The sequence below is a fragment of the Eriocheir sinensis genome, chromosome 9, assembly GCF_024679095.1.
Source record: "Eriocheir sinensis breed Jianghai 21 chromosome 9, ASM2467909v1, whole genome shotgun sequence".
NCBI lineage: Eukaryota > Metazoa > Arthropoda > Malacostraca > Decapoda > Varunidae > Eriocheir > Eriocheir sinensis.
The window spans coordinates 7,924,164-7,951,036 of NC_066517.1; the positions used below are offsets into that span (position 1 = coordinate 7,924,164).

Consider the following 26,873-nt stretch of genomic DNA (forward strand, 5'->3'; position numbering starts at 1 on the left):
TAATCTTCCTTCATCTGTATTTCCTCCTGCCTACGACTTCAACTCTTTAAGGAGGAGGGTATCAGGACACCTCTCCTCCTGAAATTGACCTCTCTTTCGGCCACTCCTCTGAACTTTTTTTTATTATAGGAGTAGTGAGTAGCGGCCTTTTATTTCATTATCGTTTCCTTTTTTTGCCTTTGAGTCGTTTCCTTTGCTGTACATAAAAAAGAAAAAAAATGTCATTGACTTGTTCGAATGGCTGGATGTTCTAGCGGCTGAGGTGCGAAGAACTGTACGCTTTACTCAACAGGTTTGTAGGTTTAGCTGATAGTCAAAACTGACTGTGAAACGTAAGACGAGTTTCTAGTAGATTCTGGACCTTTATAATATAACACTGATTGGGAAACCAATATAAATACTTAATCACGTGAGGGCAGTCCAATGTCGGTTATAGTTCGAATTTAGCGTGCAGTGTGCCATTATGTGATAATTAGTAGCTGGGTTCCGTTATGTAAATTTGGGTCAAAATTTTTCTGAAAACGTTTACTGGCGAGGCATGAAGGCAATATGAATCCAGATTAACACGTGTCTAGTTAATATGTAACCGAAACACGAAGAGGTAAGGTGGGAACGCATATTATAATGTTACATGAATTATCATTTTGTCATCTCAACTATCTCATTTGCCTCCAGTGATGTACAACAGCTACGGCAGATTAGTTTTGTTCCTTAGTGCTTCCGCATCGGAGATCTCAATGAAGTTTTAGTGTTTTCATTTCTGAAAATCTGAGAAGTTAATGGAAACTGCTTTCTCATCGGAAATCTCAATGAAATTCTAGTATTTTCACTTAAGAAAAAAATCAGTTAAGTTAAAATTGATGCTGATTATCTCATCTGTTGGTCCCAATGAATCATTTAATTTTCTCGCCTCCCTTCATATTTAGGTGCGTTGTTTCATCTTATTCAGCTCATTCGCTTAAATACAAATAAGAACATAATTTCCTACCTTCATCTCTGCTCCTTCGATGTCCAATGATAAGTAGTCAATGACAGGTACGTCGAGGGCTTTAAGGATAGCGTACAGCGGCAAGGCTCGAACGGTGATTATTGTTTTGCCCTTCTTGTCCCACACAGAACTTAGCTCTCCCTTTGGACCAAGAACACTGGAAAGGAAATAGTGCATGGAGAGCAATCGTAAGAAAATAATAAATTAACTGATTAATAAATAGATACAAATAACAATGAAAATCGTCAATAGCATAGCTACAGACGCTGATGAATAGTATTAATAAGTATACTACTACTACTATTACTACTACTACTACTACTGATAATGATAATAATAATAATAATAATAATAATAATAATAATAATAATAATAATAATAATGGGGAGGCGGTGGCTGAGTGGATAACTTGACGGCGCCACGTTCAGGACTATGCGGGTTCGCGGCCAGCCCGGTGCCACAAACTGGGATTTTTCATTCAACGCCGAGTGGCCTCATTACCCACATGCCGTCCAGAAGACCACATATCAACCCGGACTCTAGATTCTAGGATCAAAGATGAACTCCGGGGGACAGCATGAGCCAATGCAAGAAGCCGCCACTATAAAACGCGAGCCTGCCCCACAACGGGCTCGGGCCGACCATCAGGCCATATGAAGAAAGCCTACCGGCGCCATAGGCAAAAATTATAATAATAATAATAATAATAATAATAATAATAATAATAATAATAATAATAATAATAATTTTAACAACAACAACGATAATAATAATAATAATAATAATAATAATAATAATAATAATAATAATAATAATAATAAATAACAGACACAAACATGTAAGAATATAAGCAAGAGGCCGTCATGAATATACGTACTGTACATTTTAGTTTTTTTCCTGTGTTCAATTTTCATTCATCTACCAAACTCATACCCGGCTGTCCTACCACCAGATCCTTTTTAAAGCCCTTCATTCATTTATTGATTTTGATCAAATTTCCTCGCACCCTTTGCTTTTCTAGAAAAGCATATTTTGTAATATACCGGGTCAAGGTAAATTGTGGTGATCTCGGACCGAATACTGTTATGTGCCCCGAGTTAATGTAATCTTCCCACCACAGGCTCAAAGGGCCAATGCGACGGAGATGAGTACCGCAGCTACTAGCAACCTTAGCGAATGCACTCACCTTTACCTGTTATATGGATTTCACAGATTCTAATTTTTTTTGATGCCCCTCCTATAGTAAGGGTATGATAAATATATCACATAATCAAGATAAGGTTAAAATAATGCTTGATATAGTTTGAGGATGACTTCAGAGTTTTTACTGCTTAAGTTCCTTGAAATGAAGCAAAGCACCCAATATGCACGATTCTTACTTAGCCTGAACGGATTGAATCCTTGGTCGGAGATTAAAGTTCACTTAGATTCTTAAATGTCTCTCACATCTAGATCTGCTTAATGGAGTGTCTTTCAAGTAAAAATTATGAGCAGGGATATTCCTCCTTACTCTCAAAATACTACACTTCCACAACTTCATTTTCCACTTCCCCGCCGAATCGAATAATCGATCAAGTTCGTAGTGCAGCACACTAGCCTCTTGATCTGATTTAAGAAGTCTACCGATTTTTGTATCATCCGCAAACTTACTAACCAAATCATTAATATAAATGATGAACAGCAGTAGACTTGATTTAATAAAGAACGCTGTGAAAACACATTCGTAACACAGCCCCAGTCACATTTTTACCATAATTTGCACTCGCTGCTTCCTATTGCTAAAGCACGCCCTGATACATTCCAACACTTTTCCATATACTCCGTGAGTCTTTAATTTTAGAAACAGCCGGTGGTGGGGAACTTTGTCAAACGCTTTACTAATATATATTATATATATATATATATATATATATATATATATATATATATATATAGATATATATATATATATATATATATATATATATATATATATATATATATATATATATATATATATTATCATAGTTTAGATATCTATCTATCGTCTCAATTAGAGGGGTTCCACAACCTCAAAATTGCCAGTGATCGCTAGCTACTTTAACTAATGCTGGGATCACACATCCGCAATTTCGCTCTGCGACGGTTGGCGATTTTGAAAATTTCCGAAATCCGGCCGGTCGCGCGAACATTTTGAGATGTTCAAAAAGTTCGCATAAAGTCTGCGATATTGGCCAAATCGCAAAATTATTCACACGGTTAAGCGAGAGACCATCGCAGTATGCGCTAGAATACCCTCGTCAAACGCAAGGGGTCGCGGTGTATGCACGCGTATGTGCGAGCGACTTTGTACATCATGCGTATAGCAACGACGCTGCTTCGGAAAGCGAGATGGCAGCGAGCGAGCGGGATGGTGTGAAAAACCGTTGGCGAGCGACCACTCGCTCGCACTCACACTGTCCTGCCACACTCTGCTACCCTACCCGCCTGGAAAATAATAGCCTATAGTCGGTCCAAATTAGCTTGGCCAATTTGCACCGAGAGGCCCCTCCCCCATTCTGGCCTCCTTTCACCTGATTGGCTGTTGATGACATCATAGATTGTATCAAAGGCACGTACCAAATATATATGATTGAGATAATCTAGCTTCTTTCATGATTAAAAAATATTCGAAACTTAATTGAATAACGACACTACTTAAACAATCAATGACATCACTTAAGAAACAAAGTACAATCATAATACTGCAAGTTTTCAAGGGAGAACGGGCCCTGCAAAACGACCACTGAAGGTGATGATAGTAGTTGCTGTTACTACAATTATCACTAAGGCCGGTGTCACACTAAGCGGTTTTGCCGCGCGGTTTCGCCGAGCGGTTTCGCCGCTTTTGCGATAACACACACAAACCAATTGGAGGTGTCACACTGGGCGATTTTGCCGCGCGGTGCCGCGCGGCAGCCCCCCAACCGCAGCATGCTGCGGCAGAACCGCCCTGCCGCGCTGCCGCTGCCCGCCGCGATTGAGGACACAACACACACAGTTCAATGCACGTGGTCACACTGGGGGGTTCCGCCGCGCGATCGACCACCATGTTTGACGTTGATTTGTTTATTCAATTAGTGTAATTGTCAATCTTTCCTCGGCAGATATTGCCCTCCTGAACTGTGTGTTTTGTTTGGAGATGTGAGACCTTATAACTTGCAGCAATTTATCAAATGAAGCCTTGGTCATTCGGTAATTAACAACATAAGAACATAAGAACGTAGGAGTGTGCAAGAGACCGGTAGGCCTGTACAAGGCAGCTCCTTTGAACCTAAGCTCCCATGAATCTAACTCCAACTAATATCACTGTCTATGAATTTATCTAATCTATTTAATAATCCGACAATTGTACTGGCACTCACCACATGACTCCTCACCCTGTTCCACTCATCTACCACTCTGTTAGTAAACCATTTTTTGCCTAGTTCCTTGTTGCATCTGAATTTATCCAGTTTAAACCCATTACTACGTGTCCTACCCGGTTCTCTTACCAACATAACCTTTTTAATATCCCCTTTATTACAGCCCTTCATCCATTTATAAACCTCGATCATGTCTCCACGCACCCTTCGCCTTTTTAGAGAATGCAAGTTTAACTGTGTGAGTCTTTCCTCGTATGGCAAGTTTCGTAACTCTTGAATCATCTTAGTCATCCTTCTCCGCACCGATTCTAACATTTTTATATCCATTCTATAGTAAGGTGACCAGAACTGAACCGCATACTCAAGATGAGGTCTAACTAATGCTAAATATAGTTTGAGGAAGACTTCGGCGCTTGCTTATGCTCCTTGATATAAAACCCAGTACTCTGTTTGCTCGATTTCTAGCTTGAATGCATTGTGCCCTTGGACTGAGAGCAGCCGCACGGCGAAACCGCCAAAGTGTGACATGGTACTGGTTAGTAGGGGTGGGCAGGTACCAGTACCGGTACTAACGGTACCAGCTAAACGGTACGGTACCGGTACCAGATTGCTCGGTACCGGTACCAGTTGCTCGGATTTATTTATTGGATTTATTGATAATTCTTCATGTCCGATTTTTTTTTAGGTTGCTAATAAATATTGTTATTGTTATTAGACTATGATCGAGTACATCCATAATAACTATACATGCTATTTTTTTATCGAAAAAATAAATATTCACTTCATTCAGAGAGAGAGAGATCACCACTTAGTAAGTGGATATCTCGGTGATATGGATAGTGGGTACTCGATCATAGTCTAATAACAATAACAATATATATTAGCGTTTTCTAAAGACTCGTGGGACTCACTAACTTTTAACCCAAGACTTCGTTTTCTTTTTACTTGCCACTGTTAAATTCGTATGACTCGTTAACTTTTAGAGAGAGAGAGAGAGAGAGATAGAGAGAGAGAGAGAGAGAGAGAGAGAGAGAGAGAGAGAGATAATATTTATCCAATAAAGCATTAACGAAAAAAGAGTTTGAATCTCTTGGCGAGAGTTTTTGGCTATAAACAATTGCACGATGGATTATATAAGATGATTAAATATTGGAGGTGAGTAGGAGAGAGAGAGAGAGAGAGAGAGAGAGAGAGAGAGAGAGAGAGAGAGAGAGAGAGAGAGAGAGAGAGAGAGAGAGAGAGAGAGATCATATTTATCCAATAAAGCATTAACGAAAAAAGTTTGAATCCCTTGGCGAGAGTTTCTGGCTATAAAGAATTGCATGATGAATTATATAAGATGATTAAATATTGGAGGTGTAGCAGGCGAGAGAGAGAGAGAGAGAGAGAGAGAGAGAGAGAGAGAGAGAGAGAGAGAGAGAGAGAGAGAGATTTACATAGAAAATTAGACCACACAGACCCCATGGTACAGACTAGGTGGTCTGTCCTTGAACCTAAGTGATTTTACATTAATCGGAAGGCTCCTAAACGTTGCATTTCTACTCTAGTTGATATTAAGTTGAAGGAAGAGAGAGAGAGTTTTCTTTACAGGAAATTTGTTTGGGAATTTCATCAGAAGTCATTACGAAAAAAAAACTCCTTTGGGTACCGGTACCGGTACTAACGGTACTTGAGTTTTCGGTATCGGTACTACCGGTACTCAAATTAACGGTACTTGCCCATCCCTACTGGTTAGGCGGCGCCGCCGCTTTTCCCCAAGCAGCGGTTTTGCCGCGCGGCGAAACCGCCCAGTGTGACACCGGCCTAATAGTAGTAGTAGTTGTAGTAGTAATAGTAGTAGTAGTAATAATAATAATAATAATAATAATAATAATAATAATAATAATAATAATAATAATAATAATAATTATAATAATAAAAAGTAATAATAATAGTAATGTAATAATAATAATAATAATAGTAATAATAATAATAATAATAATAATAATAATAATAATAATGATAATTATAATAATAGTAACAGTAATAATAATAGTAATAACAATAGTAATATTATTAACATAATAATAATAATAATAATAATAATAATAATAATAATAATAATAATAATAATGATAGTAACTAAAAATAATAGTAATATCAATAGTAATAATAATATTACTAAAAATAATAATAATAATAATAATAATAATAATAATAATAATAATAATAATAATAATAATAATTATTTTATTAATAAACAGGAACAAGAACATTTAACAAGAGCTCACCGGAATTTAACCTCAGTGGACTTGTTGGTAAGGGACAATGCGGTCTGGATGGAGTAGGCCTTCCTGTGCTTTTGCAGTAGCTGTTGGTAAGTGCCCGGAAATGCCTCAATCAGAAGGCCTCGCCATCCCATCTGTCTCTCCAGGTAGAGCGTGTTACTGTGCAGTTCCCCGTCCGCCGCCCCCACCTCCAAAAAAAAGCCACCTTTCTGGGACAATAAGCAAATGATTCGTGAAAATATGACCGATTATAGATGTAAACGATACATGCAAAGACTTTGGGGACCCTATTCACAATGTTTTTTTTACAGTAAGGGATGCAGCAAACAGACAACATAAAAACGCTGAGCGCTGCTCTTTTCGTTAAAAAAAAAGGATAGGTGCAGGGGCCAGAAGCTAGGGTCACATTCGGTTGGTAATATGTCTTAATACTCCCCTCTTGAAAGAGTTGAAGTCGTGGGCAGTAATAAATACATACAAAATTTGGCTGTTTCAGAGTTTAGAGCCAAAGGGATAAAGGAATGAAGATGCTGGTTGATTCTGCATTGAATTTGGAAAGCACAGGTATAAGCTAGAGTAGCCAGTAGAGTAGAGTAGCCATGGGGACAGACACATAACTCATTGCCAGCCCTCTCTGTGTCAGTGCACACACTGAAGTCGGCCAAACAATGAGTGTGTCACAGCTCAAAGGTAAGAAACAAAAGCAGAAACAGAAAGTCCCTCTTGACGTTGCTCCAACAAAAGAAAACAGAACGAGGATAAAAGAGAGCTTGGCATATAGTGGAGCGGATAACAGCCAAAATACCCCTGAATCGTGCAAATGGTGATACAAGCACGAAATCTGGCAGTGGTAGAGATTTAAATACCTTTTAATTTTACCCGATTTGCCACTTGAAAATCAAAGATGGCCACCATTTTTCAAGATGGCCGCCATCAGGACCTGTAAAAAATGTAATTCTGTCCATTAATTTGGATGTAGTTTACTATCTTCAAGACATTGGTGTCATTTTATATGTTTTAAAGCATCTGATGGACCTGATGTCCCTTGAGAAGCTCCACCCAGAAGCAGCTAAGGAGTTTCAACAAGGCAACATTGTTGTGCACAAGTCAACAAAGAAGTTGTCTGGGATGGCCATAGACCAAGCTCATGAACAAAATAACGATATCATAAATGGAGATGGAGGAGCCATTGGACTCACAGAAGATCCTGGAAAACTGTGTCGCTGGATGGTGGCTGGGCCAAAAGTAAGCCGTCTTGTCAGTGGATATGAGAGTGTGTCAGGCATGAAGAATGCAGCATCTAGCAGCCGGCATCATGAACAGACCTCATGTGCCCAGAAGACCTTCCTGGAGAAGGTGAAATCTCTCACTTCAGTGATCACTGAGATGAGCAACCCATTCCAGGAAGTGTCAAGTGACCTTCTTGTCCTCGACACAAAGAATGTTGCTGATCCAGCCATGACTGAGCTGTTCAAGACCCACTATCAGAGAGGCCAGGAACAATTTATATCTTTCAAAGAGAGCTTGTACAGTGGAGAGGAAAATGCTTTCTACGCACCACTCAGGAAGAACAAAATAACCCTCTGCAGATCTTAACATTCTGCCAAGACCACCAAGGATAATGTCCTAAAAGTAGACTGTCAAGTATTCTCTCGACTCTTCATCTCGTGCCAGAACCGGTAATGTATATAAGAGTCATGAGAACCAGTCGGCACCAGCCTCACTGAGTGATAATGGCCAGCTACACACCACACAGAAGTCTCAGCTGGCAGACATTCTCCAGAAACAAGTCACCATGCCTGTGACAGAACCTGAGGCTGATGCAATCAGCATTGACGGATCAGCACTCATCAGAGCCTTCCCTCCAAAGTCATCAAAGACCTTTGATGTATATGTGCAAGAAGATCTTATCCCAAAGGTGGAATTATATGGGGCAAAATACAAAATATATAGTCCTTGATGTCTACAAGAAGGACAACCTGAAAGCAGAGACCAAGTCGAAGTGGGGATCAGGCATCAGAAGACGAGTCTTGGCAACAAGCAAAACACAAGTCAACTGGAAAGGGTTTCTCAGGGACGACAGCAACAAGACCGAGTTGTTTGAATTCCTTTCTGACAAGGTCTGCAGAGCCGAGACAATCAGGAACCTGGTGATAGCTGCAAAGGGGAATCTTGCTTTCACCAACTCAAGCAACAAGTTCATTGATGCCATCTCCCCATGCAGCCATGAAGAAGCTGACACCCGACTTTTCTTACATGCCCGAGACGCAGCTCTCAATGGAAGCCAGTCCCATGTCATCAAGGCCAATGACACTGATGTGCTTGTCATAGCAGTGTATGTCCTGCCATCTCTTCTGGAATTTGGTCTTCAAAAGATGTGGGTCTTCTTCGGACAAAAGGACCTACCACTAGATGGATACCTGTTCATGACATAGTATCGGCAATCGGTCCACAGAAGACACGCGGGATCCTCTACTTCCATCGTTTACTAGATGTTATGTTGTTTCTGCCTTTCGAAGCAAAGGCAAGAAATATGCATGGCTCACCTGGAACATGTGTGATGAAGTGACCGAAACCTTTATCACACTCAGTCAGACTGCAAGTAAAGTGTCTGACAATGATCTCCAGAACCTGGAGCGTTTCGTCATAGTACTATACTGTATGACAGGGCCAATTCAGCTACAAGTGTTGACGAACCAAGACTGGAGCTGTTTGCTCGCAAGCAAAACACTAGTCATCACGTGCTGCCTTGAGGGAACATGCAAAGCGTGCTGCCTACCAGGCAGGAATAATCTGGGCTCAGGCAACAACTCGGGAGCCCGATAGTGACAACCCTGCCGATTAGGGGTGGACCCAAGAGGAAGGCACATGGAAAGTTGTCTGGACGACGCTCCCACCAATCGCAGCATGTTGTCAGCAGTTGACCAAGTGTAGCTGGAAGGGAGAATGCAAGGGCAGATGTAAATGCTACCACCATGGACTTACCTGCTCTGCTCTCTGCAGTTGGAATTGTGAGACACAATAATCATTACCATGTTTATTATGCTAGAATTTTACTCTCAAACAATTCATGTTCCAAGATGCTCGAAGTAGGTGTTGGCCTTAGCAAGCATACTTTTGATTTCAGTGAGCAGCTGCATTGATGTACATGTGTTCTGCATAGTTTTGTTTGTGACGCACAAATATTATCTCAAATCTCATGTAATTTCTGTCTATTTGTATCTTTACTAGGCATTTTTTATTAAAATGTTTGTTTCCTGTATGTTTGTCTTTTATTTTCATGTTTCTTTGGCAGCCATCTTTAAAAAAATGGCCACCATCTTGAAGTCTCAAGTGCCCATTAAAGCTGCAAGGTCATCATGACCAATATTTGTGTAATTGTAAATGTAATTGTGAGTGTCATTGAGCAAATGAAACCCCTTCCATGAAAAAAGTCCATTCTCTGGGCTCATCTTGGCGGCGATCTTGAAAAATGGCGGCCATCTTGTACCATGACTCAAAGTACAACTGAGCCAAATATGATGTTTGTATCACCAAGTGCACGATTTTTCCATTATCTGTCCCGCTATAGTACATCTCTTTCTCCTCAGCCCTGAAGAGTGGAATCATTTTCGTAGCGCGTCGCTGAACTCTTTCTAATAATTTAATGTCCTTCCTATATTTAGGGAACCAGAACTGCAATGCATATTCCAGATAAAGTCTTACCATTCTCAACTCAAAGTGTACGAGGGTACCTACCCTCGATCTTATTCCTCGAAATCCAGACTTGTTAGGGGAGATATTGCCATTGCACTCAAAATAGGCGGTGGCTGAGTCGTCAAAGTAACGGCCTCGTGTTCAGGAGGACGCGAGTTCAATCCCCGCCCGGTGCCACCAAGCTGAGATTTTTCAGCCGCCGCCGAGTGGCTTAAAACTACCCACATGCTGTCCAGAAGACCACCTATCAACCCGGACTCTAGATTCTAGGATCAAAGATGAGCTCTGGGAGGGCAGCATGAGCCAATGCAAGATGGCGCCACTATAAACACTCGCCTGCGCCAGAACGGGCTGGGCCGACCATCAGGACCTACCGGAAAGAAGCCTTGGACCGACCATCAGGATCCACCTGGAAGAAGCCTACCGGCGCAATAGGCTGCAATGTAAAAAAAAAAAAAAAAAAAAAAAAGACGGAAGTTCACCATCTTCTCCATCAGTTTCCAGAAGCAGGATGTTAGGACTACGAGGTGGCAATCTAAAAGTTGTGAACCATTATTCCAAGGCTTACGGATAGAAAGTACAGTTTATTCACGCCATCAATTTAAAATAATATCTATGCTGTAAATCTGGGGTAGCAAAGTCATGGTTGCAAAATTAAGATGTCGGAGCACGGCGTGCATGATGTTGTCAGGACCCGGCGAGGTGACGTTACAGGATAACTGATTTGATTGGAGTTCATGCATGGAGAACATGGAGAAGGGGACGTTGTACTTTTCTCCTTTCAAGGACGAAAACTAGCTGGCAATGCTCATGTTCTTCCAAGTGACAATGTACGGACGACGGGAGGTCTGGAATCCGACAGAGAACACAACAGCAAATGCAATGGCTATGGCGTCGGCAACCTCAGCGCTTTGTGACACTAAATCATTGTTGATTTTAAGTGTAGGTGGTGGGCGTGACGAAAACTTTCCAGGTATTCAATGTACTCTCTCTCGCATCTGTGACATTTGTGTCTGATTTATTGATGATACATATACAAATATATATATATATATATATATATATATATATATATATATATATATATATATATATATATATATATATATATATGTACAACAAAGGAGGCAGCTCAAGGGCACACAAAAAAAGAAAACAATAATAAAAAAAGCCCGCTACTCGCTGCTCCTAAAAAATAAACAAAAGAGGTGGCCGAAAGGAAGATCAAATACGGGAGGAGAGGTGTCCTGATACCCTCCTCTTGAAAGAGTTCAAGTCGTAGACGGAGGAAATACAGATGTAGGAAGATTGTTCCAGAGTTTACCAGCGTGAGGGATGAAAGAGTGAAGATGCTGGTTAACTCTTGCATAAGGGGTTTGGACAGTATAGGGATGGGCATGAGTAGAAAGTTGAGTGCAGCGGGGCCGCGGGAGGGGGGGAGGCATGCAGTTGGCAAGTTCAGAAGAGCAGTCAGCGTGGAAATATCGATAGAAGATAGAAAGAGAGGCAACATTGCGGCGGAATTTAAGAGGTAGAAGACTATCAGTATGAGGAGGAGAGCTGATGAGACGAAGAGCCTTAGCCTCCACTCTGTCCAGAAGAGCTGTGTGAGTGGAGCCCCCCCACACATGAGATGCATACTCCATACGAGGGCGGACAAGGCCCCTGTATATGGACAGCAACTGTGCAGGGGAGAAGAACTGGCGGAGACGGTACAGAACGCCCAGCCTCGAGGAAGCTGATTTAGTAAGAGATGAGATATGAAGTTTCCAGTTGAGATTTTGAGTTAAGGATAGACCAAGGATGTTTAGTGTTGAGGAAGGTGATAGCTGGGTGTTGTCAAAGAATAGGGGATAGTTGTTTGGAAGATTGTGTCGAGTGGATAGGTGGAGAAACTATGTTTTTGAGGCGTTGAAGGACACCAGGTTCTTCTTGCCCCAATCGGAAATAATAGTAAGGTCTGAGGCTAAGCGTTCTGCAGCCTCCAGCCTTGAGTCGTTAAGTTCCTGAAGGGTGGGTCTTCTATTAAAAGAAGTTGAATAATGCAGAGTGGAATCATCGGCGTAGGAATGGATAGGACAGTTCGTTTTGGAAAGAAGATCATCAATGAACAACAGAAATAGAGTGGGAGATAGGACAGAACCCTGTGGGACACCACTGTTAATAGATTTAGGGGAAGAACAGTGACCGTCTACCACGGCAGAAATAGAACGGTCAGAAAGGAAACTGGAGATAAAGGAACAGAGAGGGATAGAATCCGAAAGAGGACAGTTTAGAAAGCAAAGGCTGGTGCCAGATTCTTTTGAAGGCTTTCGATATGTCTAGCGCAACAGAGAAAGTTTCACCGAAACGGCTAAGAGAGGATGACCAAGAGTCAGTTATGAGAGCAAGAAGATCGTCAGTAGAACGCCCCTTGCGGAACCCATACTGGCGATCAGATAGAAGGTTAGAAGTGGAAAGGTGCTTTTGAATCTTCCGTCAATTATTGTCAATTTGAAGCTAAAAATATTAATACTATCGCAAATAGCTACTTTGTTAGTATAAAAGCTGCCTTTTTTCTCCAAGTGGTTAATAATTATAATAACCAAGGATGATTAATAATTATAATCAGCGATCTTTAGAGTTAACATAACAGCTGTTTGCTACAGTACTAATGATTTTTAACTCAAAATCGTCTATAATTAGTGGTATTTGTAATTGTTGCTTGCATATTATTGATAATGACGACTGTTTGCTATGCGTAGGCTATCAAACATAATCTACGAAATCGGACACACCGTGTGAGAGGGGGTTGTCAGGGCTCGAAAATGCACACTTCAGACTTGGGTGAACCGATATCTTTTATATAGAGGAGCACTCTCGTGAGTGCAAACTGACCAAACTCACCTTGCAGTCCACTAGCCTGCTCTGGTTCTATGTTTGTGGCATTTTTCACGTTTTTTTTTCGTTTTTATCTGCAATTTTTATACTATCCGAATCAAAGAGCGCTCGAATGTGATTAAAAATAGAACACTGGCATTGTTTTGGTGTTTTAAGAGAGTTCAATCTAAGTGAAAAAAAAAACATTTATTCACTATTTTGTTTGATTTTTTGTGTTCATCATTCACGTCTTAACATCATGTTATGCATCGGTTTCATAATATCGGTCGACTGAATCTTAAGGTAAAATGATTAAAAAAGGAAAGAACGAGTACGACATTGAAGACTAATACAAACGTTTCCCCGGGTAGTGTAAGACTTAAAATGTTTTCACATCACTGCCCTTATGAAAATATCGACAGTGAAGGACGACAAAAAAAAGTTTACCACTGAAAGGGATTACAGAATGGAGACATATTAACTTATCCATTTGAATGGTTGGACATCATAGGCATGACCTTGAGTAAATAGATTTGTGCAACATGGTCGCAGGATGGTTGAAGGTATGTATTAGCAAGCTAATAAAAGACCAGCTAGCCAAGCAAAAAAATTGTGGCTGATTTTCATTAAGATGTTAAAAAGAATCGAATAATCGGACACGTACCATGTTAGGAAAGATTCTCTGCATGAGGAACTGGGTCTGTGAATACTGAGAAAAGTGTTCCTTCTTTGGATTGGTGAGGTTGTAGGGCAGCTTAGAGGGGGGCGCTATCAGGGAGCGAATGTAAGCCGCTAGCGCTGGGTCCTCTTGGTCCATGTCTAGTGGAAGGGGCCCCACTTCCTTGACGGTTGACCTTGGAAGTGTTTCTTGCTTGATGCTTTGCAAGGGGGACTCTTCAAGGCTCTTGCTATTCCCAGGGGAGCCCATATCCCTCTCTGGTAATAAAAAATAAAAAATTACTGCCCGTGCATGTGTGTGTGTGTGTGTGTGTGTGTGTGTGTGTGCAATTCACCCACATACATTACACACCCCATCCCCCTTGCTCAAGGGGGGACAATAACATTAGTTTTCAGCGGAAAAATCCCGGAGTGAGCGGGGCTCGAACTTCCGCTGCCAGGCCGCGAAGCCTGGCAGCGCAGTGCTTTAGCCACTAAGTTATCGGAGTAGTGTGTGTGTGTGTGTGTGTGTGTGTGTGTGAGAGAGAGAGAGAGAGAGAGAGAGAGAGAGAGAGAGAGAGAGAGAGAGAGAGAGAGAGATTTACATAGTTTTACATAGAAAATCCGACCACACAGACCCCATGGTCCAGACTAGGTGGTCTGTCCTTAAACCTAAGTGATTCTACATTAATCAGATGGCTCCAAAGCTTTGCATTTCAATTCTAGTTAATATTAAGTTGAAGGAAGTGTCGGTCGAGCTTGTTTTATAGAAGTCAGTCGTGTTACACTGGACCACTGAAGGTGGGATCCTATTCCATTCTCGCACTACAACATTGGTGAAGAAAAATTTGGTGCAGTCTGAATTTACTTGCCTACATTTACGTTTTGTGCCATTATTCCTCGTTCCAAAGTGTCATCGATCATAAACAATTTTGATTTGTCCATATTCGTGAATCCATTAAATATTTTAAAATGTTCGATCATTTTCTTCGGAGGCGACGTTTCTCAAGAGGAAGGGATCATTTTTGTTGTCCAACGTTGAACACCTTCTAATTTAGCAATGTCCTTTGCATGGTGGGGAGACCAAAACTGTACCACATATTCCAAGTGGGGTCTGACCAAACTATTATAGAGCGGAAGTATTACATATTTATTTTTTAATAAAAAGTTTCTTTTCATGAAGCCCAGCATTCTGTTCGCTTTATTTGCTGCATCGATGCATTGTTGTGAGAATTTGAGGTTTGACGCGATTTTGAGACACAGGTCCTTGATGTATTGAACGCTTTTGAGTTTGACGCCGCGCATTTCGTAATCGAACTTCTTATTTCTTGTTCCAACTTGAAAGACCTGGCACTTGTCTACATTAAAGGGCACTATCAGACCAAGCTGAAATTTTATGCAAATCCTCTTGGAGGGTTTGTCTGTCTTCGTCAGTGAGAACCGAGTTACCAATCTGTGTGTCGTCTGCAAATTTACTAATGCAATTATTGATTCCAACATCCACATCGTTGATGTAAATAATGAAGAGCACTGGGCCAAGAACCGAGCCTTGAGGGACGCCTAGTGACCGGCGCCCACTCTGAGTTAAATCCGTCGATCACCACTCTCTGTTGTCTGTTGCTCAACCAATTCGCGATCCATTGGTATACTTGACCGTCAATACCTAGTTGCTTTAATTTATAAAGTAATTTATGATGTAGCACTTTATCAAACGCTTTCTGGAAATCAAGACAGACTATGTCCAATGATTTTGTGACGTCATAAACTGAGAAGAGGTCGTTATAAAAAGTCAATAGGTTTGATAGGCAGGATCTTTTGTTACGGAAGCCATGTTGTGAATCCCCAATTAATGAGTGGCTTTCAAGGTAACTCACAATTTTGTCTCTAATTATGCTCTCGAGTAGCTTACCAACAATTGAAGTTAGACTAATGGGCATGTAATTACCTGGTATTTTTCTGTCTCTTTTCTTAAAAATCGGTGTCACGTTAGCCTTTCTCCAATCCGAAGGGACGATGCCTTGTCGCAAGGACATATTGAATACGGTTGTGAGGGAGGAGAGTATTTCGCCCTTTGTTTCTTTAACCCGTTAGCAGCGACGGGCCAAATTTGTGGCTTTACCGTGTACCAGCGACGGACCAAATTTGTGCCATGATAAAGACCCCCCAAAATAGATGATGCATAAACTGATCACAAATACGTTGATACATATTATGAAATGGTTTGCGTGAGTGATGATTGTTTCTCATTTTTCTTGCTTAGAGGGACCTTTAAGAAACATGGTTCTCGCAGCTACCGGGTTAAGCAGTATAGGATATACTTTGTCTGGTCCGGGACTTTTATTTGTTTTAAGGGATTAGAGAGCTTTTAGGACTTCATCGGTAGTTATTACGAAGTAGGGCAAGGCATGCTCGAGATTTACATTAGTACTGTTGTCGTCACTGGTTTTGATGGTAGTGGTGGGAAGACTGCTAGTATTAAACACCGAGGAAAAGCAATTGTTAATAGGTTTGCAACGTGTTGGCTGTCACTAGTTCACCGTCACTGTTTCTTAAAGGTCCAATTCCACTTCTGATCGCCTTCCTATTGTTTATATAACTGAAGAAGGAGTTCGGATTATTTTTACAGTTGGCCGCAATGTTTTCTTCATATCTACGCTTTGCCTGACCTATTAATATTTTTACTCGCCGCCTGGCTTCATGATAAAGTCAAATGTTTTCGGGCGTGTTTTGTTATTTCTTTAACCTGTAAAACAATTTTATCTTCTTAACCATTAACCAAGGTGGGTTTTTATTAGTGTTACTTCGCTTCTCGCACAATAGGACAAATGTGTTCTGCTGAGTGAGTAAATGATTTTTTAAAGTTTAGCCACACTTCCTCTACGTTGCCGTCATCTGACAGTTGTATTTCTGTTAGTTTTTGTCGGATTTCAGCGAAATTAGCTCTTTTGAAATTGGGTACCTTTACTTTATTTTCAGACACTGTTGTTTGAGCTCTAATGTCGACGCGCACTAATTTATGATCGCAAGAACCGAGGTGTTCCCCTACCGTAACATTACTGTCTAGATTATCTTGGGTCGCTATAACAAGGTCTAGTATATTATTTTGTCGAGTTGGTTCATTAACCATTTGGCTTGGATAATTTTCTTCTAAAAGTTCGATCATTCTATGTGACTCACCTTCTGTACCTGATAGTGTCGCCCAGTCGATATGGGGGAGGTTAAAGTCTCCTAATATCAGTGAGTCGCTGTTATTAAGTGACTGCCTTAAAACGCTGTACATTTCAACGTCTTCGAGTGATTGCCCCGGAAGCCTGTAGGTGACATATATTTAGATTGATTTTTGCAATTTTTACTCGCACGCACAAATGTTCAGCGTTACTGTCTCTTGGTGTTCTGTCAGTGGGTTGCAAATAGCTTTTGACATAAAGGGGGACACCACCACCTCTACGGCTTTGTTGAAGAGTCTGTAGCGATCTACGTTGTATTCTGAACTTAAATCAGTGTATGTGGTGTCGATGAATGATTCGGTTATAGCAATTACGTCAAAATTTTATGTTGAAACAAGACGTCTCAATTCATCAAACTTGTTTCTTAGGCTACGTGCATTGAAACTTAGGACTTTTATGTTATCTTAAGGTAATAGAGGTGGTTTTACTTGCGGGTTCACGTTTCCGCGATTGTTGTGTTGCATGCCGTCTCTTTACACGGGTGGGGTGGAGGGACGCGTCCGAGAGCAGTTTTTTTGTTCGGGTGTCACGTACTGCGTCGTTAAGGAGCCTTCCGAATCTGGCTGCCCCGATGGGAAACAGGTGTATTACGTCCCTATGGAAGAGCTCACCCTGGCCGTAGAAATTGTCCCAGGTATTAAAGAACTCGACGTCAAGCTCCTTGCAAAGAGTCTGTTAGCGGCTGTTGAGGCTGAAGGCCTTGCTGAAGAAGTTTTAAAGGTTTGCTAATATAATTATACTGTTACTGTTATTAGACTATGAGTCCATCCATAATAACTATATATGCTATTTATTTTATCGAAAAAATAAATATTCACTTCATTCAGGAGAGAGAGAGAGAGAGAGAGAGAGAGAGAGAGAGAGAGAGAGAGAGAGAGAGAGAGAGTTTTCTTTACAGAAAATTTAATTAGAAATTTCATTAGGCGTCATTATGATAAAAAATAAACACTGCTTGCTGTACCGGTACCGCTACTAACGATACCTGAGTTTTCGGTACCGGTACTACTGGTACTCAAATTAACGGTACCTGCCCACCCTTATGAGTGACTGGTTTATGCTATAGTCTTTCGACTCTAACTTGAACCCTGTGGCTTGGCCCGGGGAACCTCCCATTTTTTTGCACATCTAGCGATGACCTGCGCATGGCGATCTGTCTCACTGTTAGTCTGTACGTTATCTATTTATAGAATATATATAATCATAATACGACTGCATGGTGTTATGAATGGCTTGGGATTCGAGGGAAAGACAACGACTCTAACAACGTGGCTCATGAGACGGTGCCGCACCATTCACCCTTCCGCCACCATGGAAGACTCACGTAGGTCTCACTCTTGCGTCCCGCGCAGCCAAGCAAAGGATATTATATAAAACGTAAATAAGAGAGAGAGGGGGGGGGGGTTTAGCGAGCTCCTTTGAGGAGAGTGATGGGGTGATGTGGCATTAGCGTGGTTCAGGGGAGTCGTGCCTAAAGGCTCAAGTTATAGTCGATCGACTATAGTCGGTATCATTACATCTGTCCACTCGCGAACGTAGATGTATCATCTGTTTATTGTTATTTCGTGATCGCGAGAAGATCAGCTTTTCTTATTTTTAGTGATATATTTGAATGTTTGTGTATACAAAGAACACTCAAGCCCTCTTATATAAACCGCAAACATTCCGATTTGCATCGATATTATACAATACAAGTACACGAAATGCAAACCTTTATCAAACAGTATAGTCAGGTAATACTCGAACATGGGTAGCCTAATATTCCAAATAGCCTAGCATCACACTCGACAGTTAATATTAACTTTTTCATGTTATTTCGAACATTAATCGTTGTTTATTAAGTTATTAAAACACACTTTAATTGCACTTGCAAAGCCAGAAATCTTTTTAATGAATTAATAGGCATTTGAAAATCCATAAAATCATAGCTTGTCTTTCGTGTGCTTGTATGGTGTATTATCGATGCAAATTGGCATGTTTGGGACCGATTTCATTTTGTATACATAAACATGTATACATGACTTCAATGATATTATTGAAAAATTTGCTTAAATATCCAGCACAACAGTTGGGGGGTCGAGGGGCGGTGACCCCCCCCCCCCCGAGCCTAAGGTTGGTATTCGGGGTTGGTCTAGTTTATAATTAATTCCTGACTATTGAGAGAGAGAGAGAGAGAGAGAGAGAGAGAGAGAGAGAGAGAGAGAGAGGATATTCGTTCGCACAGGTTAGGTTAGGTTAGGAAAAAAAATAAGTCGGCAAGACTGCACGGCGGGGCGGGGCGGAGCGCGCGCGGGGAGTACTGATATGATTACCCCCAAAAGTAGGTTTTTAACTAGTTTGCCCAGAAAACATCTATCTTCACGAAAGAAAGTCATATTTTGCCCATGAAAACAATATCTACGTTTACTTCTGCTGCATTTTTTTTTTTGTTGTTGTTGTTAAGAGGTTATTTTATTATTCTTAAAATTATTGATAGAAATTTTTAACTTTTACATAAATGTATATGTTTTTATCTAAGGTGTTGTGTTCAGCGCCATATGATTGCTGTAGTTGCGGCGACATGAATACCTAGCTCAAGCAATCAGTCCGTAAATCTAAAAAGCAGACTCTGGGATAGGAATCATGCATTTCTAGAAAGGCAGAAAGGCAAGGAGATATACAAACATACTTGCAGGCAGGCAGTACAAAGCTGTGCAAGGAATGAACTGGTATACACTTGTGGAACATTGCAATCAGTAATTCTGACGGACTGACGCACACACCCAAGCGCACACACAAAACATTAATAGACTTACTCAGACTGAAGAAGTCTCCCGCTTCAGAGTTGGGCGGCCAATGCAAGTAAAGAGTGACACACAACGCCACCACAAAGCCAAATACCAACACAACATTCCTGTTTCTTGCACACGAAGTTTTCATCACTAATTTTGTTTTGATATCTGGAAAGAAAAAATAAATATTCCAATGCTCAACAGTGTTCATTATAAGGTTATGGTAAATAATATCCATTTGCATCACTGAAAGACGAAAGTTAGCTTTATTGTAGCCGGAGAGCTGATTCCCTGATAGCTTCAGCTCCAGTGCTGCCTCGACCAATATGTACCAGTATTAACAATATAGTTGGTTCCACGAGAACTGATAGATTTTCCTTCAGGGGTGGACCCGCAGACTTGGTATTATTGCATGGGTGATGGTACTGCGCGCTCATTGGTCAATTCTTAACTTGTTATGATGCGCATAAAATTGATTTTGTATTCCTACCAAAACCCTTTGTGAGCTGTTAGGTAACAGATTGCACCGATAAAAACTAATGCAAAACTATCTATATTGATAACTATGTGCCTTTTGAACTATTGTAAATTAATCTGAAACGACGTTCATAACCAAACTAAGTCAGAACTGCACGTAAACGGACAACGTCCAGCGAATGAAGCGGCTGTTGATGGCTTGATGCTAGACTTTTTTATTACTTTTTACTACTACAAGGTGCTAGGCTACAGTCTAATTAACTCATTTATTGTAAGATTTCTTGGTATATTTTTAGGCCTGGCTTAGTACTAACATAATGTGTAGTGATGCTACGGAGTCATAACGTAACATTGGCCTATCCTATCATTATTCCTGAAATATGTTTCTAATATTTGTGGGTGATAAACTAATAAATAGCCATAAGGAAGAGCGATTATAAGAATAACTACATTTATATACCAAGAGTGTTGATTTTAAGAAGTAACAGAGAGCAAGAGCTATAGTCTGTTCACTTAAGCTAGATTCCTGGCGCCTAGGCAGGTTGGTAAGCTTGCAGCTGATTGGCTGCTCCGCTCTCCCGCTAACACTTAAGAACATAAGAACGCAGGAGTCTGCAAGAGGCCGGTAGGCCTGTACGAGGCAGCTCCTTTGACCCTAAGCTCCCGTGTATCTAACCCCACCTAATATCGCTGTCCATGAATTTATCTAGTCTATTTTTGAATGTGACAATTGTATTGGCACTCACCACATGACTGCTAAGCCTATTCCACTCATCCACCACCCTATTAGTAAACCAATTTTTGCCTATGTCCCTGTTGAATCTGAATTTATCCAGTTTAAACCCGTTACTTCGTGTCCTACCCGGTTCTCTTACCAACAAAACCTTATGAATGTCTCCCTTATTAAAGCCCTTCATCCATTTATAAACCTCGATCATGTCTCCACGCACCCTTCGCCTTTCTAGAGAATGCAAGTTTAACTGTTTGAGTCTTTCCTCGTATGGCAAGTTTCTCAACCCCTGAATCATCTTAGTCATCCTCCTCTGCACCGATTCTAACATTTTGATATCCATTCTATAGTAGGGTGACCAGAACTGAACCGCATAGTCAAGATGAGGTCTAACTAATGCTAAATATAGTTTGAGGAAGACTTCGGGCTTCTGTTGCTTATGCTCCTTGAAATAAATCCCAGTACCCTATTAGCTCGATTTCTAGCTTGAATGCATTGTGCCCTTGGACGGAGATCAGAGCTCACTAAGACCCCTAAATCCTCTCGCACCCAGACCTACTTATGAGAGTGTCATTTAAGCAATAGTTATGTGAGGGTTGTTCCTACCTACACTCAGAATACTGCACTTCCCTACATTGAACTCCATCTGCCATTTATCCGCCCAGTCATATAATCTGTTGAGTTCACCTTGGAGAATACTAGCGTCCTGATCCGACTCAATTACTCTACCGATCTTGGTATCATCTGCAAATTTACTAACATCGCTACTAATTCCTGTGTCTAAGTCATTGATATAAATAATAAAAAAAAAGGGGACCTAATACCGAACCTTGTGGGACCCCACTCGTAACACATCCCCAGTCAGATCTTTTACCATTGATTTGCACTCTTTGCTTCCTATTGCTAAGCCACGCCTTGACCCAGTTCAAAACTTTACCCTCTACTCCGTGAGCCTGTAATTTAAGCAACAGTCGTTGGTGAGGAACTTTGTCAAACGCTTTACTAAAATCAAGATAGATTACATCATAATTTTCATCTCTGTCAACCGCCTCAAATACTTTATTGTAGAAGGACAAGAGATTGGTGAGGCATGACCTACCTTTTGTGAACCCATGCTGCGAGTCGTGAATTAAGCTATGTTTCTCTAAATGCTCCCGAATGTTCCTGGCTATTATGGACTCCAGCATCTTCCCTATAACCGATGTTAAGCTAATTGGGCGATAGTTTGAAGCAACTGACCTGTCCCCTTTTTAAAAATCGGCGTCACATTAGCTACTTTCCATAGGCTCGGCACATAGTTAGTATTTACCGACATCTTAAAGATGTCGGTTAGTGGGTCACTGATTATATCACCTAGCTCCTTTAATACCCTCGGAAATATCCCGTCAGGACCTGGCGACTTGTTCTTCTTAAGCTTATCTATCTCATCCTGAACTACTTGCCTGGTAATGATTATATCCCTCAATTTATCGCCATCCCCGCCCTCGTACACCTGAACTCTTTCCGGTATAGTCGTTCGATCCTCCTGTGTGAATACTGAAAGGAAGTAGTCGTTCAACAATGTGCTCATATTTTCGTAATTTTCTACTAGCTCCCCTGTGTTTGATTTCAGCGGTCCAATTTTCTCCCGTGTTTTTGTTCTATACATCTGAAAGAAGCCCTTAGGATTACTTTTCGCCTCATTTGCTACTTTGATCTCATAGTTCTTTTTTGCTATCCTGGTGTGTTTCTTAACTAATCTAGATAGTTCGACGTACCGGCCCCTGAGATGTGTTTCCCCATTCTTTATTTTCTGATAAATTCCCTTCTTTAACCCAATCTCGTGTTTTAGTCCACGAGTCATCCACTTAGGATCATTGTTTTCTTTTCTAAGTGTTCGCTGTGGTATATGCTGTTCTTGCCCCTCTACTATTACTCTAACTAAATTATTGTAAGACATTTCTACCTGGTTCTCCTGGCTCTCCAATCCGCAGTTCTGGCCCTCATGAATCCCTAAATTATCCCAGTTTACCCCTTCAAGATATCTTCGAAGCCCCTCGTAGTTTGCTCTTCTAAAATCTGGCACTAACACTGGGTTTGGATCACGGGTTACCGCCCAGTTTAACCGAAAACGAACCGTTCTGTGATCACTATTTCCTAACTCTCCGCCCACCTCCAACTCACGTAGCAAGTTCCCATTATTGGTTAGGACTAAGTCTTATGTCGGACCACATCTTGCATGCTCGAGTGAGACATGTTTCTTTATTATATGCCATAGCTCACCTCATATACGAGCTAGCCAGTTTTGGTTGACACCATCAGACTCAGCAGTGACTGTAGAATCAAGATATATTGTAAAAACTCGACGAAACAAATAAGAAAATGGATTTATGATGAGTTGAACCATGAAGATGTTAAAAAAATGTTTATAATATGTTTTACTTATGCTCACTGTTTTCAACAGTTGTTCATTGACTGCAGAAATATATTATTACATTACGCAGGAAAATTTCTCGTGAACACGATAGTGTGATCAGAATGCAGTTAAAGCTCTACGTTTTGAAAACACAGAGTTATTTATAGCAACATTTCACTCGCCCCAACCATCACGGCGTCGAGACACCCTGTATGATGATGTTAAAAAAAATGAGTGTCGCGCGCGCCATGATGGTTGGGGCGAGTGACATGTTGCTATAAACAACCCTGTGTTTTCAATATGTGGAGCTTCATCTGCATTCTGATCACACTATCGTGTTCATGAGAGATTTTCCTACGTCATGTAATAATATATTTCTGCAGTTAATGAACAACTGTTTAAAATAGTGAGCATGATTGAAACGTGTTATAAAGATTTTTTTTAACATTTTCTCTGTTCAACTCATCGTAATACCATTTTTTTTTTTTTGTCGAGTTTTTACAATACATCTTGATTCTACAGTCACTGCTGAGTCTGACGGTGTCAACCAAAACTTAAACTTGGGAGGTTGGGGAACCCCGAAGTTTATGAGAACCATTTCATGGACTTCCAGGTCGCATATACTTGTCATGATCAGACCCACGGGAGGGGAGGGACTTCCCACAATCACCACCAGGAGCCATGAAAGGCTCCGGCGTGGTGATGAAAGTGGGTCGATTCGGAGTATCCAGGGAAGCGCAGGCCGGGGAAGAGTAGTTTTGTTACTCATATATCTATAAATAGCAGTTTCACTTTCCCATCCTCCCAATGTACGGGACGCCACGCGCGGCAGACACGTGGGGGTGACACTAGTCCTGCCCAAGGTTGTAAAAGGGAAGGCGCATACGACTTCACCGGTAAGCCTCCTCTATCGGTGATGAAGGTCTAAGAGGTCTGGTCTAAGAGCTCGACGGGCACCGAGCCCTGCCGAGGCATGGCACGCTATCGGGTAGGTGGTGCCGCCAACCCGCTTCAAACCCCGCCATTACGACAAAGTGACTCCGCTTCGACGGGGAATACATGAAGAAGCAAAGGTTTCTTGTATACGGGATTATTTTCTTCCGTACCGCCAAAAAGTTTATTAAAAAAAACTCGTTTTTTTTTCAAAGGTTGGATTATGTTTTCTTATTTTGATATAAACCGTTAAACGATCCACCTGATCTCAGTGCAAATGTCAAGACCACACACACACACACACACACACACACACACACACACACACACACACACACACTTAGCGAGTCCGGGTTCGAATCCCAGCGCCTACCGGTGCCACAGGCGAAGACGTAAAAACACACACACACACACACACACACACACACACACACACACCGCATTTATGATATATGGTGTTGCTTATAAATGATTCATATAGCATGCAAACATGTTGAAGCTACATGTTATAGCCGTATACCTCATCTTCTCACCGTCCGCTTGCCAGGGCCCAGATACACTAACGCCTCGCAGATACGACAATCTTAAGTGGATCCAATATGGCGGAGATAAGATTGTCGTCGATTGTCTTAAGTCCGCCATGTTTAGATTTTTCTGCCTTAACGCTGTTTCACACTCCCGCCGACAGACGGCATAGTGTGTTGTTGACATATTTCGTTCAACCAATGGCAGCGCTCGATACATACGTCTTCAAAATGATGTTTTCTATGCCCTCTCTGGCCTCAATCCTCAGAAGGCTTATGGACCTGATGGAGTGCCTCCTATTGTCCTTAAAAACTGTGCCTCCGTGCTGTCACCCTGCCTGGTCAAACTCTTTCGCCTCTGCCTGTCAACATCTACCTTTCCTTCTTGCTGGAAGTATGCCTTCACACAGCCTGTACCTAAGAAGGGTGACCGCTCCAATCCCTCAAACTACCGTCCTATTGCTTTACTTTCTTGTCTATCTAAAGCTTTTGAATCAATCCTTAACCGTAAGATTCAAAAGCACCTTTCCACTTCTGACCTTCTATCTGATCGCCAGTATGGGTTCCGCAAGGGGCGTTCTACTGGTGATCTCCTTCTTAACTAACTCTTGGTCATCCTCTCTTAGCCGTTTCGGTGAAACTTTTGCTATTGCGCTGGACATATCAAAAGCTTTTGATAGGGTCTGGCACAAATCTTTGCTTTCTAAACTACCCTCCTACGGTTTCTATCCTTCTCTCTGTACCTTTATCTCCAGTTTCCTTTCTGACCGTTCTATTTCTGCCGTGGTAGACGGTCACTGTTCTTCCCCTAAATCTATTAACAGTGGTGTCCCACAGGGTTCTGTCCTATCTCCCACTCTTTATCTGTTGTTCATTGATGATCTTCTTTCCAAAACGAACTGTCCTATCCATTCCTACGCCGATGATTCCACTCTGCATTATTCAACTTCTTTTAATAGAAGACCCACCCTTCAGGAACTTAACGACTCAAGGCTGGAGGCTGCAGAACGCTTAGCCTCAGACCTTACTATTATTTCCGATTGGGGCAAGAAGAACCTGGTGTCCTTCAACGCCTCAAAATCACAGTTTCTCCACCTATCCACTCGACACTATCTTCCAAATAACTATCTATTCTTTGACAACACCCAGCTATCACCTTCCTCAACACTAAACATCCTCGGTCTATCCTTAACTCAAAATCTCAACTGGAAACTTCATATCTCATCTCTTACTAAATCAGCTTCCTCGAGGCTGGGCGTTCTGTACCGTCTCCGCCAGTTCTTCTCCCCTGCACAGTTGCTGTCCATATACAGGGGCCTTGTCCGCCCTCGTATGGAGTATGCATCTCATGTGTGGGGGGGCTCCACTCACACAGCTCTTCTGGACAGAGTGGAGGCAAAGGCTCTTCGTCTCATCAGCTCTCCTCCTCATACTGATAGTCTTCTACCTCTTAAATTCCGCTGCAATGTTGCCTCTCTTTCTATCTTCTATCGATATTTCCACGCTGACTGCTCTTCTGAACTTGCTAACTGCATGCCTCCCCCCCCTCCGCGGCCCCTGCACTCGACTTTCTACTCATGCTCATCCCTATACTGTCCAAACCCCTTATGCAAGAGTTAACCAGCATCTTCACTCTTTCATCCCTCACGCTGGTAAACTCTGGAACAATCTTCCTTCATCTGTATTTCCTCCTGCCTACGACTTGAACTCTTTCAAGAGGAGGGTATCAGGACACCTCTCCTCCCGAAGCTGACTTATCTTTCGGCCACCTCTTTGGATTCTTTTTGGGAGCAGCGAGTAGCGGGCTTTTTTTTTTTATTAATGTTTACTTTTTTGTGCCCCTGAGCTGTCTCCTTTGCTGTAAAAATAAAAAAAACTCTAGAGACAGTAGCCAATCACAGGAACCTCAACACCAGTGCAGCACGTGGCCCGTGACAGAGGCAGGCGATGTCTGTGACAGAGGCAGACG

General features: G+C 41.5%; 1 protein-coding gene across 1 annotated transcript in view; it reads right to left on the reverse strand.

Annotated features, from left to right (window-relative positions):
• The window catches only part of LOC126995893 (uncharacterized), a 92,215-nt gene that overhangs the window by 15,650 nt on the left and 49,692 nt on the right, over positions 1–26,873 (reverse strand). The window contains exons 2-5 of the mRNA XM_050855792.1: positions 19,870–20,013; positions 13,858–14,129; positions 6,642–6,847; positions 989–1,145 (exon numbers count right to left, since the gene is read on the reverse strand). Of these exons, the coding sequence (XP_050711749.1) occupies positions 989–1,145; positions 6,642–6,847; positions 13,858–14,129; positions 19,870–19,993 (759 nt within the window). The 5' untranslated portion in view covers positions 19,994–20,013. The remainder of the gene's footprint in view (positions 1–988; positions 1,146–6,641; positions 6,848–13,857; positions 14,130–19,869; positions 20,014–26,873) is intronic.